We start from the raw sequence: 12,070 nt of genomic DNA, 5'->3' as shown, positions 1-12,070 counted from the left end.
CATTGTGCTCCAGCCCCTCTACTCAGGACACAGCTTCCTGTGTGCCAATGGACCCTCCTTGTCACCCCAGGAAGTGCACAGCTCTTTGCAGACACCCACATTTCTCAGTACCAGATGCTTTTCTGCACATTATGCAGAAGATAGATTTCTGAATGGTCAGAAAGCAAATGCTTCATGGTTAACACCAGAAAATGTCCTCTATTTTTATTTTTTTTTAAAGCCTGCAGAAATTAGCCATCTAGTGGATGATCTAGACCCCATTTTTAAAAATAGAGACATAAAGATTGTATCTAACGTGTCTTACACACCCTCTTAACTCTTTAGTCTCTGGCTAACGAGATCTTGTGTTTTCTCCACCACAGCTACTGACCACACGGATCTTCAGGATGTTGTCGATGTTAAAGGCTTGGAAAGTTCAGTGTTTACTCCTGCTCATGGAGTTAGTTACATGTTCAAATGTGCCATCAGGAGTCCTTTTTGTTGCTTCAGCTGTCCCTGTATGCAGGCTGCTGCTCACTGAGTTGCTCCTTCATACACCAAATGCTTGGATTGCCCTTTGTTTGGCAATACCTGTTGCCCCTAAGGTTGATCCCCTTGCAGTCCCCCAAGGTGAGAGTCACTACTATCCTGTGGTGGGTACCAACCAGCGTGGAATGGCTTGGCTGCGTTTTCTGTACTGCACCTTATTTGCAGGTGTGCACGTCGGTCATGGTCTCGCACCTCCGGCAGCGCACGTAGCAGCACCACACGAACTTGCACTCACACCTTTCCACATGCCTGACAACGTGGGTGTTGTACCCACGCCCACAGCAGAGGAGGTTGCAGCCGTCGGGTCCCTCTGAGGTGCGGTTACATTCCCTTCCCTGAGTCCCAGGGATCCCCAGTTTTTGGTCTTCGACACAGTAATTGGGTGATTTGTTGACGTACAGCAGGTCTTCTTTCCCAATCGGGATTCTGCGCTGGCTTTTCTCTTTCCTGCGTAGCTTTTTTTTCAGTCTGTCTGATATCTGTATGCTGTTTTCATACTTATCCTTCAAAAACCAGCCAACCTTTTCAAATGAAGACATTGTTTTCCAACAGGTTTTCACAGCACAGGACCCAGAAACACCATGACAACGGCAATCCACTGACATCAGCTTCACTACAGCCTGAAAGCAAAGGGAGAATGATATTTGGATGTGGTCTTTCACTCACACTGCCTGACATCAGTAACACAGAGGTCTCAAATTATTTGATATTACAGCTGCCATTACATTTCAGTGATGAAGAAGCCAGAGCATGGGAGGATATGTGTTAGGAATAAGGTTTCTAACTCTGGACCCCCACTACGGGAAGCCTGATCTTCTGGCGTTCTCTCCATTTGCACTTTGCAATGGCAATAATGTAGCAATATCGAAGCACAATAATGAAAGCTTGTATTTCCGGCTGGATTTTCATTCTGGAGGATCCTAAATACCTGAAGCAACATGTCCTGTGTCACTCCTCCCACACCTGGAATGCAAACAGCCCTTGTGGGGAACAGCAGGAGGGGAAACAGGGACTGGGCAGGTAGTGGCACTGTTCTTGTACTGGAAAACACTTACAAGGCAGACCTTTGTCATACTTTAAGGGTGCCTAGCAGCTACCATCAAGATCACTAAACATCCACAACAGTCTGTAACTAAGGCCACATGAATGGCTTGAGGTGGCAACAGTGTATGTGTGACCAGCAAGGCTCAGCCTTGGAAGCAGCACATGGAACAGCCTGGAGGTGCCTCTGGGCAGACCTCTGTTGGCATCGCAGGGGGATGCCCACAACTTTGAGCTCCACAGAGAGTCTATCAAAGGAGACACTACAGCTCAGAAGAGGTGTCTTGAACTCAGGTATTCTGCAGTAAAACTCAGGTGCTTCTTACTTACAGGATCAAGCCTGTTCTTGTAATTTAGGCACAACAGTACTATCATGGATGTGTTTCCAGTTTTATAATGGCTCTACTGAACACAATTTGATAGTTGCATTCATATTCCTTTTATAACTTTCAATGTATTAACAAAACTTCCACAGTTATTACCAACATTAAAATGCCCTTAGATGGGCTACTTTTCCCCACTTTTGCAACACACAAGAATTTTGGCTCAGTTTACTGCAGACCAAGCCTCAAAGAACTGGAATCTGTAAACAAGCAGTAATTTTCTTTATCTGGGACTACAACTCAAATAGTCAGCAGACAACCAATATAATACTTCCTTCTTGAATATCTAATAGTCATAGTACAAAGTTATACATTTATGTGACACATCATAAGAGTCTGGAAAAGTGCAGAGAAAAATTGTCACATGCACAGATACCACAAAAGGACACAGTGTCATAATTTTTTGTTTGTTTTGCTTTTCTAGTAAAGTAGTCTCTGGAGCCATTCTGTAGACTCATATAGGTTGTGGGTTAATGGTGTGTAAACCCCATGTTATCATCTTCCATTTTACTAACGTTACCACTCATATTTAATTGCCACAAGCAAGGCAATTGAGAAATGTAACAGAAAACATTAATTTTAAATTGAGTCATAGTGAGCTTCTCTTGAGGCTTCTCAGGCAGCAAGGTCATTAAAGATTCAAGTTATTCCTCTCTGGAGGGACCACTATTTCCCACAAAATGGAGAAGACAAACCCCTCCTCAACTTCATGATGTTTATTAAATATCACCTTCACTTATCCCACAGCCCAAACAAATACTAACTGCTGTAAATTTACGTCTTTCTCAAACTGTCTTGGGGAAGGAAAAGACAGAAGACATATCTTTCTAACATCCCTCTCTGGCTTCCCCTGAGAAAGCAGTTTCATTTGTGTCTGTTCCTAAACCTTGATTCTGCTGTGAGATCAGAGCCCTGAAATCCTGCTGAGCCCTACTGACCCCACGCAGGACCAGAAATGAACTCAGGTCCCAGGCTGCTTATTTGCTTATTTGTAGCTCAGGCAGCACAAATAGCATCTCCAAATTTCAGACCTAGTCAAGGCATGGAACAGATAAATAGAACTGTTTCTACCTTATGCATTAAATTGAGACTTTTAATCAGGATTAATGTGGTCACTGGAGTTTGGGATGAATCCAATGTGGTTAAGTCTATTGATTTCAGTGGGTATTGAGGCCTTAAGGCACCTTCTGTCCTGAGGATATCAACACAAGCCCCGGCTAGTATTTCCATATAACTATATATATATTATTAAAAATACTCATGACCAAAGTGTTTGCTTGGAGTCACATATTTGGAGAATCAAGAGGACCTATTTGTTGGCAGAGTTTACTACAGAAGCCAAGCAAGCAAGGCATTCAAATAACCATTAGCAAGAATGAGCAGGTGTATGCACTGAGCAGGAGCAGCCAGTAGCCTTTGCAAACTAAACCTGGTGAAGTGATGCACCAGTGCATGATGTGTTCCCAGGTGCTATGGATTGCTTTTGGGATTGGAGATGTTTCCTATCCTGGAAGTAATAAGAACATTGCAACAAGCAGACCCTCACTCCAGAGCACACAGACTCTTTTAGTGGCAAATCAAGAGGCATTAATTCTTGCAGACACTTATATTCTGTCTTTCACAGGCTAGTTTCTCTTTAATAGACAGACTTAACCTTGTGCTCATATCTCAAGATCTATCAATAAGGAAATCACTGGGTAATCAGAATGTGAATCATTAAGATAGATTCTTAGGATATGAGCACAAGGTCAGCAATTGAGGCAGTTAAGAATTTGAGATTCAAGGAGAAAAAGTCTTTGTTAGGATACAGATGTATTCTGTGTGTTAATGAAAAGAGAAACGATATCAAAAGATAAATTTTATACACAGCTTACAAACAGAAGGGATTTAATAGTATTTTCCATTTTCTAATAGTTGGTTATTTGTATCAAGGCAAGTAACTAGGATTTCAAAGCAGTTTGAAATCATATTGTGCTATAAGATTTATAAGATTACAGATGTAATTCCCGCTTTCACTGCAGTATGATAGGGAAGAAACATCAGGGAAATAATATACAATCTGGCCTGGGGAGAGAAGTGTATGCCTGCTAGAATCAGGCATAGTAAAATCTGGATGAGGCAGAAGGATCCAAAAATTATCCAGGGAAGCACTGTACATGCCTGCTAGGTGCTAAGGATGAGTTACTTCCACATGAGCAAGAAGATGACACTCAGAGTCTTTCTCAAAGGATGAATTAATGAAAACTAAAGAGACACAGTTTCTAAACAAGAGCAGAAACTGACATCAGGGTCTCAGATTGACATAAAAAAAAATAAATTCAGCATATATTACCTATGTATGTATGATCAGATGAATGCAAGAACTACAAGCGTGATTAAGTATGGAAACACTGAGAACATTGGTAGTTTTATTCTGTGTTCTCAGGATTCTTACACAAAACTTTGATACACTCTGTTTTAGAATGATTTACGGTGTCATCACAATCATGTATGACCCCAGGCTATTGCTTCCCACTTGCTAAGACAGGAAGTTTTCTGATTGGACTCCAACATATTTTGGTTTGCCTCTACTGCCAGCACAGGGAGCTGACATCTTGCCTTGGCTGGTCACAAAATGCCTCTGGATCTCAGGCTGCCATGTGAATTTTCATTAACAAACTCCCATAGTTGAACATCTGGCAAAATTGGAGCAGTAGGAATCTCCTCTTGTTGTTTTCGTGCAAGCAAATCTAAGATGGTGACTACAAGGCCAATGCAGCCTTCTGATGGGATGAGGCTGCAATCTGCACCTGTGTCTCAGCAGCCCACAGAGTTACCAGGATCGTGACTTCCAGACTGACTTCACAACCAATGCTCAGTTTCAATCCTCTACTTGTGATATTCTTGCTCATGAAAATGTGAGAGGATTCTCCCTAAGGAACAGAATTTCATAGAAAACTTCAGAGAAGTTACAGAAATGCAATGGATAGGTATTTTCCTCCAGGCAAGCTGGGGTAAGTTTTCAGTTTTCTTAGGCGGGTCAGGAAACCAACCGAGAGAAATAATTGGTGTGGAACTGAGCTGGATTCATGAGTGTTGTGTTCAGCCACAAGCCCACCTGAGCAGCTCCTTTTGCTCCTCTTGTAACTCGCTGCCCTCAGCCCTGGGGGTACCAATGCAGCAAGAATGCAGGGCTCAGTGATGAACTGGATACAGTGCTGAACACTGGTCTGTACTGAAAATTAACCTGGAAAAAGATAATTTTAAATCTGACTTCCTCGCACTGATACAATGCAATTAACAGAGGAGAGGTGTGCAGTGGGAATGTGTGGCTACAACACATCTGTGGATGGGCAAAAAGCAGAGATTGGTCTGCCGTAAAGGACAGTGTCAGTGGAATCAGTTTATGTATACTTTAATGCCAATTAATGCTTAATGTCTCCATGACAAGCTCTCTGTTTGCAAGCACTGTTCTCAGATGGGACACAAGGGCTGCCAATACTTGTTTTTTAGTGGAAACAGATGCCTGTGATCAAACAGCCTAAGCCACAAGTAGAACTAATAGGACTCCTCATGAAGACACACACATGTCCTACTGGAGGTGCAGCACTTCAGAACAATTGCAGACACTTGGTGCATCTGTTACCGACCCACAAGTATCAGTAGAAATAATATATCTGATGAGCCAAGCTATTTCAATATAGGAACCAAGACCTGCAGACCAAATTTATTTCCCCAAGCAGAAAACTGAGCAGAATTATTCCACCAATTAAAAAATACTAATACAATAATAGTCAGTCCATAGTGGCTGACTCCCCTTATCCTTTTATATAAGGAGCAGAGATGCCCAACTCACATATGCACAACTAAGCACACTGCACATTACAATGAAAAAATATGACAAATATTTATCTTGTGGTAGAATAAGGAATGAAATCTGGATCTTCTGAGGTTCAGGTTAGTATCCTAAACAGTGGACAACTCAGTCAAAATATCCTTGCTGTTTTAAAATGTATATACCTTGGATTCAACTATGAGATGTAGAAATGTAAAATAGCATTTTGTATGGAAATGGGAAAGGAACAAGAGAATTCTATACATATCAGTTCCATTAGTAACTCCAAACAAACACAGAAGTGTTGTACCTGGAAGACTGCTCTTGCAAGACACAGAACTGGGAACATGATAGTATTTATTACAAAAAGTCATAAGGTACCAAAACATATTGCAAAACATCCTTCTTGTAATACCCAAAACATGAAGGTCAACACTTTCCAACATCTTGTAGTTAAGGATTTTGAAACTACAAAGATGAAGAGTTCTGCTAAAATTCACTGCATCTAATATTGTTTCTAGAAATCCCAAGCACCAGTAATAAACATTCTTTTTCATTCTGGACAGTGCTCAAAATATTTGCTTTATCCTACAGTTTGCCTTTAAGTTACAAAGTATTTATGCATGGAAGCTGACTAAATACATATTTTCTTCCAAGATAATGAACAACAAGTACACCATTGATATGAAAATCAGTGAAAAAAAAGTCTTCTGGCCTTGCAGGCTTGCAGCTGATGTTTTTGTTTTTTTTTTAAAAATACAGTGCCTCAGAAAAGGAATGAGTATTTGTATCACGTGCACCAAATAATCCTGTGACAGTGTATTTGGACAGCCTTGTTAGAGAGCTCAGTATTGGGAAAAGCCTGAAACCCCAAAAACTCCTCAGGACCTAATGGATGCTGTTGGGCCAGATTCTAGCACATTCCTGAAGACTAGCCTGCTCTAAAACTCTGGCTTCATGACGTTATGTATAGTAAGAGGTACCATTCACCATGAATAACAATAGAAGACAATACAGTTGCTTGCCATTAAGGATGTAGACTCAGAATCAGTTATATTTTCATGCATATGGCCAACATCTAAGATAACTTGGACCTGGTTAAAAATTCTATTAAAGGAAAATCAAGCCTTGCTTAACAACACCCTCCAACACCTTGGAGCTGTTTGAAAACATGTTATCTTCAGCTGAATGCAGTCTTCATCAGCCCTGTTGCCACGACATAGGTGGCCCAATATGTGTGTAACCATAATAGATGAGATCAGGGAACTGACCCAACTTTAAGGAAAGCAATACCAAAATAAAAGTTTCTCTTCTAGGCTGTGTTTGTGTTTTTAAAACTGAATGGTTTCTTGGTACAGTTCACAGTGCAAGACTCCTGACATCTGCACTGGCAGCAATGACTGATGAGCAGAAGGATGGTATAGGAAGACCATAAGCAAACACTGTCACCAAAGGAAAATGGACAGCGAACTACTGCTGTTAACATAAAGCTAATAGAAGACAAGAGGTATCAAAGAGAACTGTGTCACTGGCACCTAAACAGAAATCACATCTCTCAGGTGTCCCTCAGGAGTCAGTATGGGGACCAGTGCTATTTAACATTTTTGTTGGAGACATGGATAGAGAGATTGAGTGTATCTTCAGGAAATTTGCTGAGGATACCAAGCTGTGTGGTGTGGTTGGCACTCAAGAGGGAAGGAACACCATCCAGAGGGACCTTGACAGGCTGCAGAAGTGGGCCAATGCCAACCTTGTGAAGTTCAACAATACCAAGTGCAAGGTCCTGCACCTGGATCAGCACAACCCCAGGCACAAATACAGGCTGGGGGGAGAATGGCTAGAGAGCAGTCCTGAGGAGGACGTGGGGGTGGTAGTAGATGAGAAGCTCGACATGACCCGCCAGTGTGTGCTGGAGCCCAGAGAGCCAATTGTGTCCTGGGCTGCATCAAAGTGTGGCCAGCAAGGCCAAGAGGTAATTCTGCCCCTCTAATCTGTTCTGGTGAGACCCCGCCTGAAATACTGTGTACAGTTCTGGAGCCCTCAGCACAAGAAAGATATAGACCTGTTGGAAAGGGTCCAGAGAAGGGCCACCAAGATGATCAAAGGCCTGGAGCACCTCTGCTATGAAGACAGGCTGAGAGAGTTGGGGTTATTCAGCCTGGAGAAGAGAAGGGTCTGGGGAGACCTTATAGCAGCCTTCTAGTACTTGAAAGGGACCTATAGGAAAGCTGGGGAGGGGCTTTTCACCAGACAGGGCAGTGATAGGACAAGGGGTAATGATTTTAAACTGAGAGAGGGGAAATTTAGGTTAGATATTAGGAAGTAATTCTTCATGATAAGGGTCGTGAGGAACTGGAATGGGTTGCCCAAAGATGTTGCTGATGCCCCATCCCTGGAGGTTTTTAAGGCAAGTTGGAAGAGGTTTTTTGTGCAACCTGAGCTAGTGGTGGGGTTCCCTGCTCATGGCAGGGGGGTTGGAACTTGATGATCTTTAAGGTCCCTTCCAACCTTAATGATTCTGTGATTCTGTGATTCTATGAAAACTACAGGGTGTCCATTTATTTTCCTTAGTTCTAGCTGTATCACTGAGCAGAACAGATTTAAAGTACTATGGTGCCACGGAGAACCATTAAACACTCTTGAAGTTAAAAACTCCAAGGTAAAGCAGATAAAGTAATTTTAAAACAAGAACCAGAATCTGGTTCTTGCCATGGCCTCTGCCATTCCAGATGTAAGATCCAAGCAGTAGATTACAGACTTATATCCCCCTATATTGGCTGTTTCTACTCTCATTTATGATCTTCTGCAGATCAGGACAGGAGGACCCAATGTTACACTGCCCCACAGACATTTCCTTTGCAACTGTGGGTCCTAAGTCCTTTGGGATGAAGAAGAGGTATCTGAAGCCAGTTTCCTCTAACATCTGTGACAAGTGCCCTAACCAGTGAGCTACTAAAGTGGAAGTGTCATTTTCATCCCATCTTTTAAAAGAAAAGGTTAACTCTTTATTTCCTCTCTGAATTATTTTAGACTTCTGCTGTCAGCCACAGATCTCAGACTGTGGATGGGTAACGACACCTCTTGTCTGCTCTGCCTGCTCATTCACTATCAGAGACAGATACAAAAATGCACATCATGATAAGAACAGAATAATCAGTGAAAAAACTCCTCATGTATTATGCTGATAATAGGACTATTTCAAGTTTGCTTCAGGATATAAAATATCTACTTAAGATAACTCTGATTAGCATTCCAGATCTAATTCTTAATTTGTGGATTTTATTTTCACCTATGGAGTTTAGTTATTTAGTTAAAACCAGCTCTGATTCTGAGTTTGTAGGTTTGCTTTGGTGATGTTAGTGCTGCTCTTGCCATAGACTCCATCTGTACTTGCAGGCAAGGACAGGCCTTGCTTGGTTGATGCCTTTTTGTCAGTGAAGGGGAACAAGTGGCTGCTGCCGCGTCCGACCGGTGCCACATACCTGCCTCCCGGCCTCGTTGTTGTGCAGGTTCATGGCCACCAATCCGCTCCCGCTTCTGCCTGTGAGGTTCTTCACGGGCACGTCCAGGAACTTTCTGCTGAATGACACTCCGTAGTGGATGTCGTCCGAGCAGCCGCCCCAGTGCCAGCCCTCGCTGGCCGAGCCCCCGTGCCGCAGGTTTGTGTCACAGGAGCACTCGGTCACGTTCCCGGCGCTGCACGAGCGCGTCACCGAGTGCACGAGGCCTGCTGACGTCACGGCGTACAGGAACGCGGTCTCCTTCGTGCCTGCAAAGCAAGGCACGGATTTATTACTTCACAGCTCCCCCTGATTACCTTCCTGGCCAACAAGTGCCTGCTGCCACGTCCGACCGGTGCCACATACCTGCCTCCCGGCCTCGTTGTTGTGCAGGTTCATGGCCACCAATCCGCTCCCGCTTCTGCCTGTGAGGTTCTTCACGGGCACGTCCAGGAACTTTCTGCTGAATGACACTCCGTAGTGGATGTCGTCCGAGCAGCCGCCCCAGTGCCAGCCCTCGCTGGCCGAGCCCCCGTGCCGCAGGTTTGTGTCACAGGAGCACTCGGTCACGTTCCCGGCGCTGCACGAGCGCGTCACCGAGTGCACGAGGCCTGCTGACGTCACGGCGTACAGGAACGCGGTCTCCTTCGTGCCTGCAAAGCAAGGCACGGATTTATTACTTCACAGCTCCCCCTGATTACCTTCCTGGCAGAGCTGGAGAAAGTGATTTTACAAGCCAGACTATTATTAAGAGGGAACAGTTACAAGTTTAAAGTCATCACGGCTTGGACTGCAGAGTTAACTTGTTTAGAGCAGTGGATATTCACATCCTAAAAAGACTTCAGAGCCTTTTCATACGACCGTGCAATTAATGATGCTGTTTCTGGCTGCTTGTACTGTGCGATTTTTGGTAACTCCTTTCTAAACCAGGTTGGGAACTTTCTTTGCCACAGAAACTTTCAAGCCAATTAAGTTTTAATAACAACAACAAAAAAAATTAAACCCTAATAACACCCAAACCCCCTTCCTCTCCACTCTACTTTTCATTATTGATATTAATTTGAAGAAGAAAAGCTTAGTTCAGATCTCAGAGGAAGAACCTGAAGTTGTCACAACCCTGGGTTACTCTGGTTAAGGGCCAGAACTTACCTCATGCTAAATTTAGCAAATACTGAGGTTGTTCTAACTCACAAAGCTTGCAAACAGCTGCAAGAATCTTAAAACAGGCAGAAATCAGGATGGCACAAGAATGTTTAGGCCCTTTGCTTTTCCTAGTATATGCTGGCCATGGACAAGACAGCAGTATAAAAAGGCTTTAACTGTTCCAATTATATCTCAGATGTATAATGGAGGGACCTCCCTGGGCCTCTTAAGCCAATCCCATTCTTGAGACTGCTGGCACAATGGGGAGCAAATCTTCAAACCATGTTAGGCACACTGAAAATAAATGTCTAGCCATTAGTTGCAGCTAAAATTTCACTGCACTAATTTTCACTGCTGCAAAAACAACTTTTTATTTCCAGACTCCCAAGTTGCTGCTCATGGGCAGGAAGGTTCCTGTTTTTTTCTCCTGTTTGTATTAGTCTGTGATGCTGGTACCATCATAAAATGCTTCCGCAGGACATACTAGAGAAGCTTCGTGGATTAGCAGTGCCATTCATTAACGGGTCTGCAGGAATTAGACAGAAGGAACAATACACAATACATGTGGCTACATATAGTAATGGAAACTGCTCCCTGTTGGGTTTTTTTCTTCTCCTTTTTGGAATATAGATCACTTTCTATTGCTCATTTTACATTTTCATGGTTAATGTCTGGGTTTTTTCACTGTTGTAGTAGAAAGTGAAAACTGCATCAATTGGGGGCAGACTTTTTAGTAGGGCCTGTTGCAATATGATGAGGGCTAATGGTTTTAAACCAAAAGAGCATAGATTCAGACTAGATTTAAGAAAGAAATTTTTTTACAATGAGGGTAGTGAAATACCAGAACAGACTGTCCAGAGAGGTGGCAGATGTCCCATCCCTGGGAACATTCAAGGTCAGGGTGGGCTGGGCTCTGAGCAACCTGATCTTGTTGAAGATGTTCCTGCTCACTGCAGGGGGTTTGGACTAGATGGCATTTAAGGGTCCCTCCCAACCCAAAACATTCCATGATTCTATGAATACGTAAGTGCACATCAATGGCTATGCTGAAATCATTGAGCAGAAGAAGCTCACCGCATCAAGACCTTTGATGCTGCCATTTGGTACAAACAAAATGTCCCTATTTCAGTGTAAATTTCAGCAATTCATTCAATGAAAGCAGCTTTGGTCTTTCTGTGATGAGCCACACTGCTTAATTGAGCACATAGCATAGAATCACAGAATGGTTTGGGCTGGAGGGGACCTTAAAGATCATCTAGTTCCAACTTTCCTGCCATGGGCAGGGACACATAATCCATTTTAAGGTAGTTCGCAGTGCATGTGGTGCTGTGAGCAGATTTTTGTCTGCAATCAAGAGACCTTTTGGAAATAATACGTGTCACTACCCAACTCATTTAGTAATTACAACACAAGGGGATAAAACCAACATCAGTCTAAGAATAACAACATTACAACACAGTTAAGTGGATCTACTTAAAGGCACTGTCACCCACGGACATATTAAGCAAAAAAAAATTGCAATAGACAACAATCATTTTGGAAAGGCAACGGCACTTTTTGTCTGCTCCGTGCATTTCGTGTACCTGTGTCACCCGCCCCGGGCGGGTGCGGTAACCGCCTCCACGACGGCTCTGCTGTCCCACCCCGGCTCTGCCGGCGGG

The 12,070-nt window shown here is 43.2% G+C and overlaps 1 protein-coding gene across 1 annotated transcript in view; it reads right to left on the bottom strand.

The window, feature by feature from the left end:
- Nucleotides 1–683: 683 nt before the first annotated feature.
- WNT16 (wingless-type MMTV integration site family, member 16) overlaps nt 684–12,070 on the bottom strand; it is a 14,178-nt gene continuing 2,791 nt past the window's right edge. Inside the window, exons 2-4 of the mRNA XM_010004329.1 lie at nt 10,406–10,421; nt 9,633–9,919; nt 684–1,148 (exon numbers count right to left, since the gene is read on the bottom strand). Of these exons, the coding sequence (XP_010002631.1) occupies nt 684–1,148; nt 9,633–9,919; nt 10,406–10,421 (768 nt within the window). The remainder of the gene's footprint in view (nt 1,149–9,632; nt 9,920–10,405; nt 10,422–12,070) is intronic.

The sequence above is a fragment of the Chaetura pelagica genome, unplaced genomic scaffold, assembly GCF_000747805.2.
Source record: "Chaetura pelagica isolate M959 unplaced genomic scaffold, ChaPel_1.0 scaffold68, whole genome shotgun sequence".
Classification (NCBI taxonomy): domain Eukaryota; kingdom Metazoa; phylum Chordata; class Aves; order Apodiformes; family Apodidae; genus Chaetura; species Chaetura pelagica.
The sequence above is the reverse complement of the archived record's forward strand: the minus strand, read 5'-3'. Positions and strand labels throughout refer to the sequence as shown.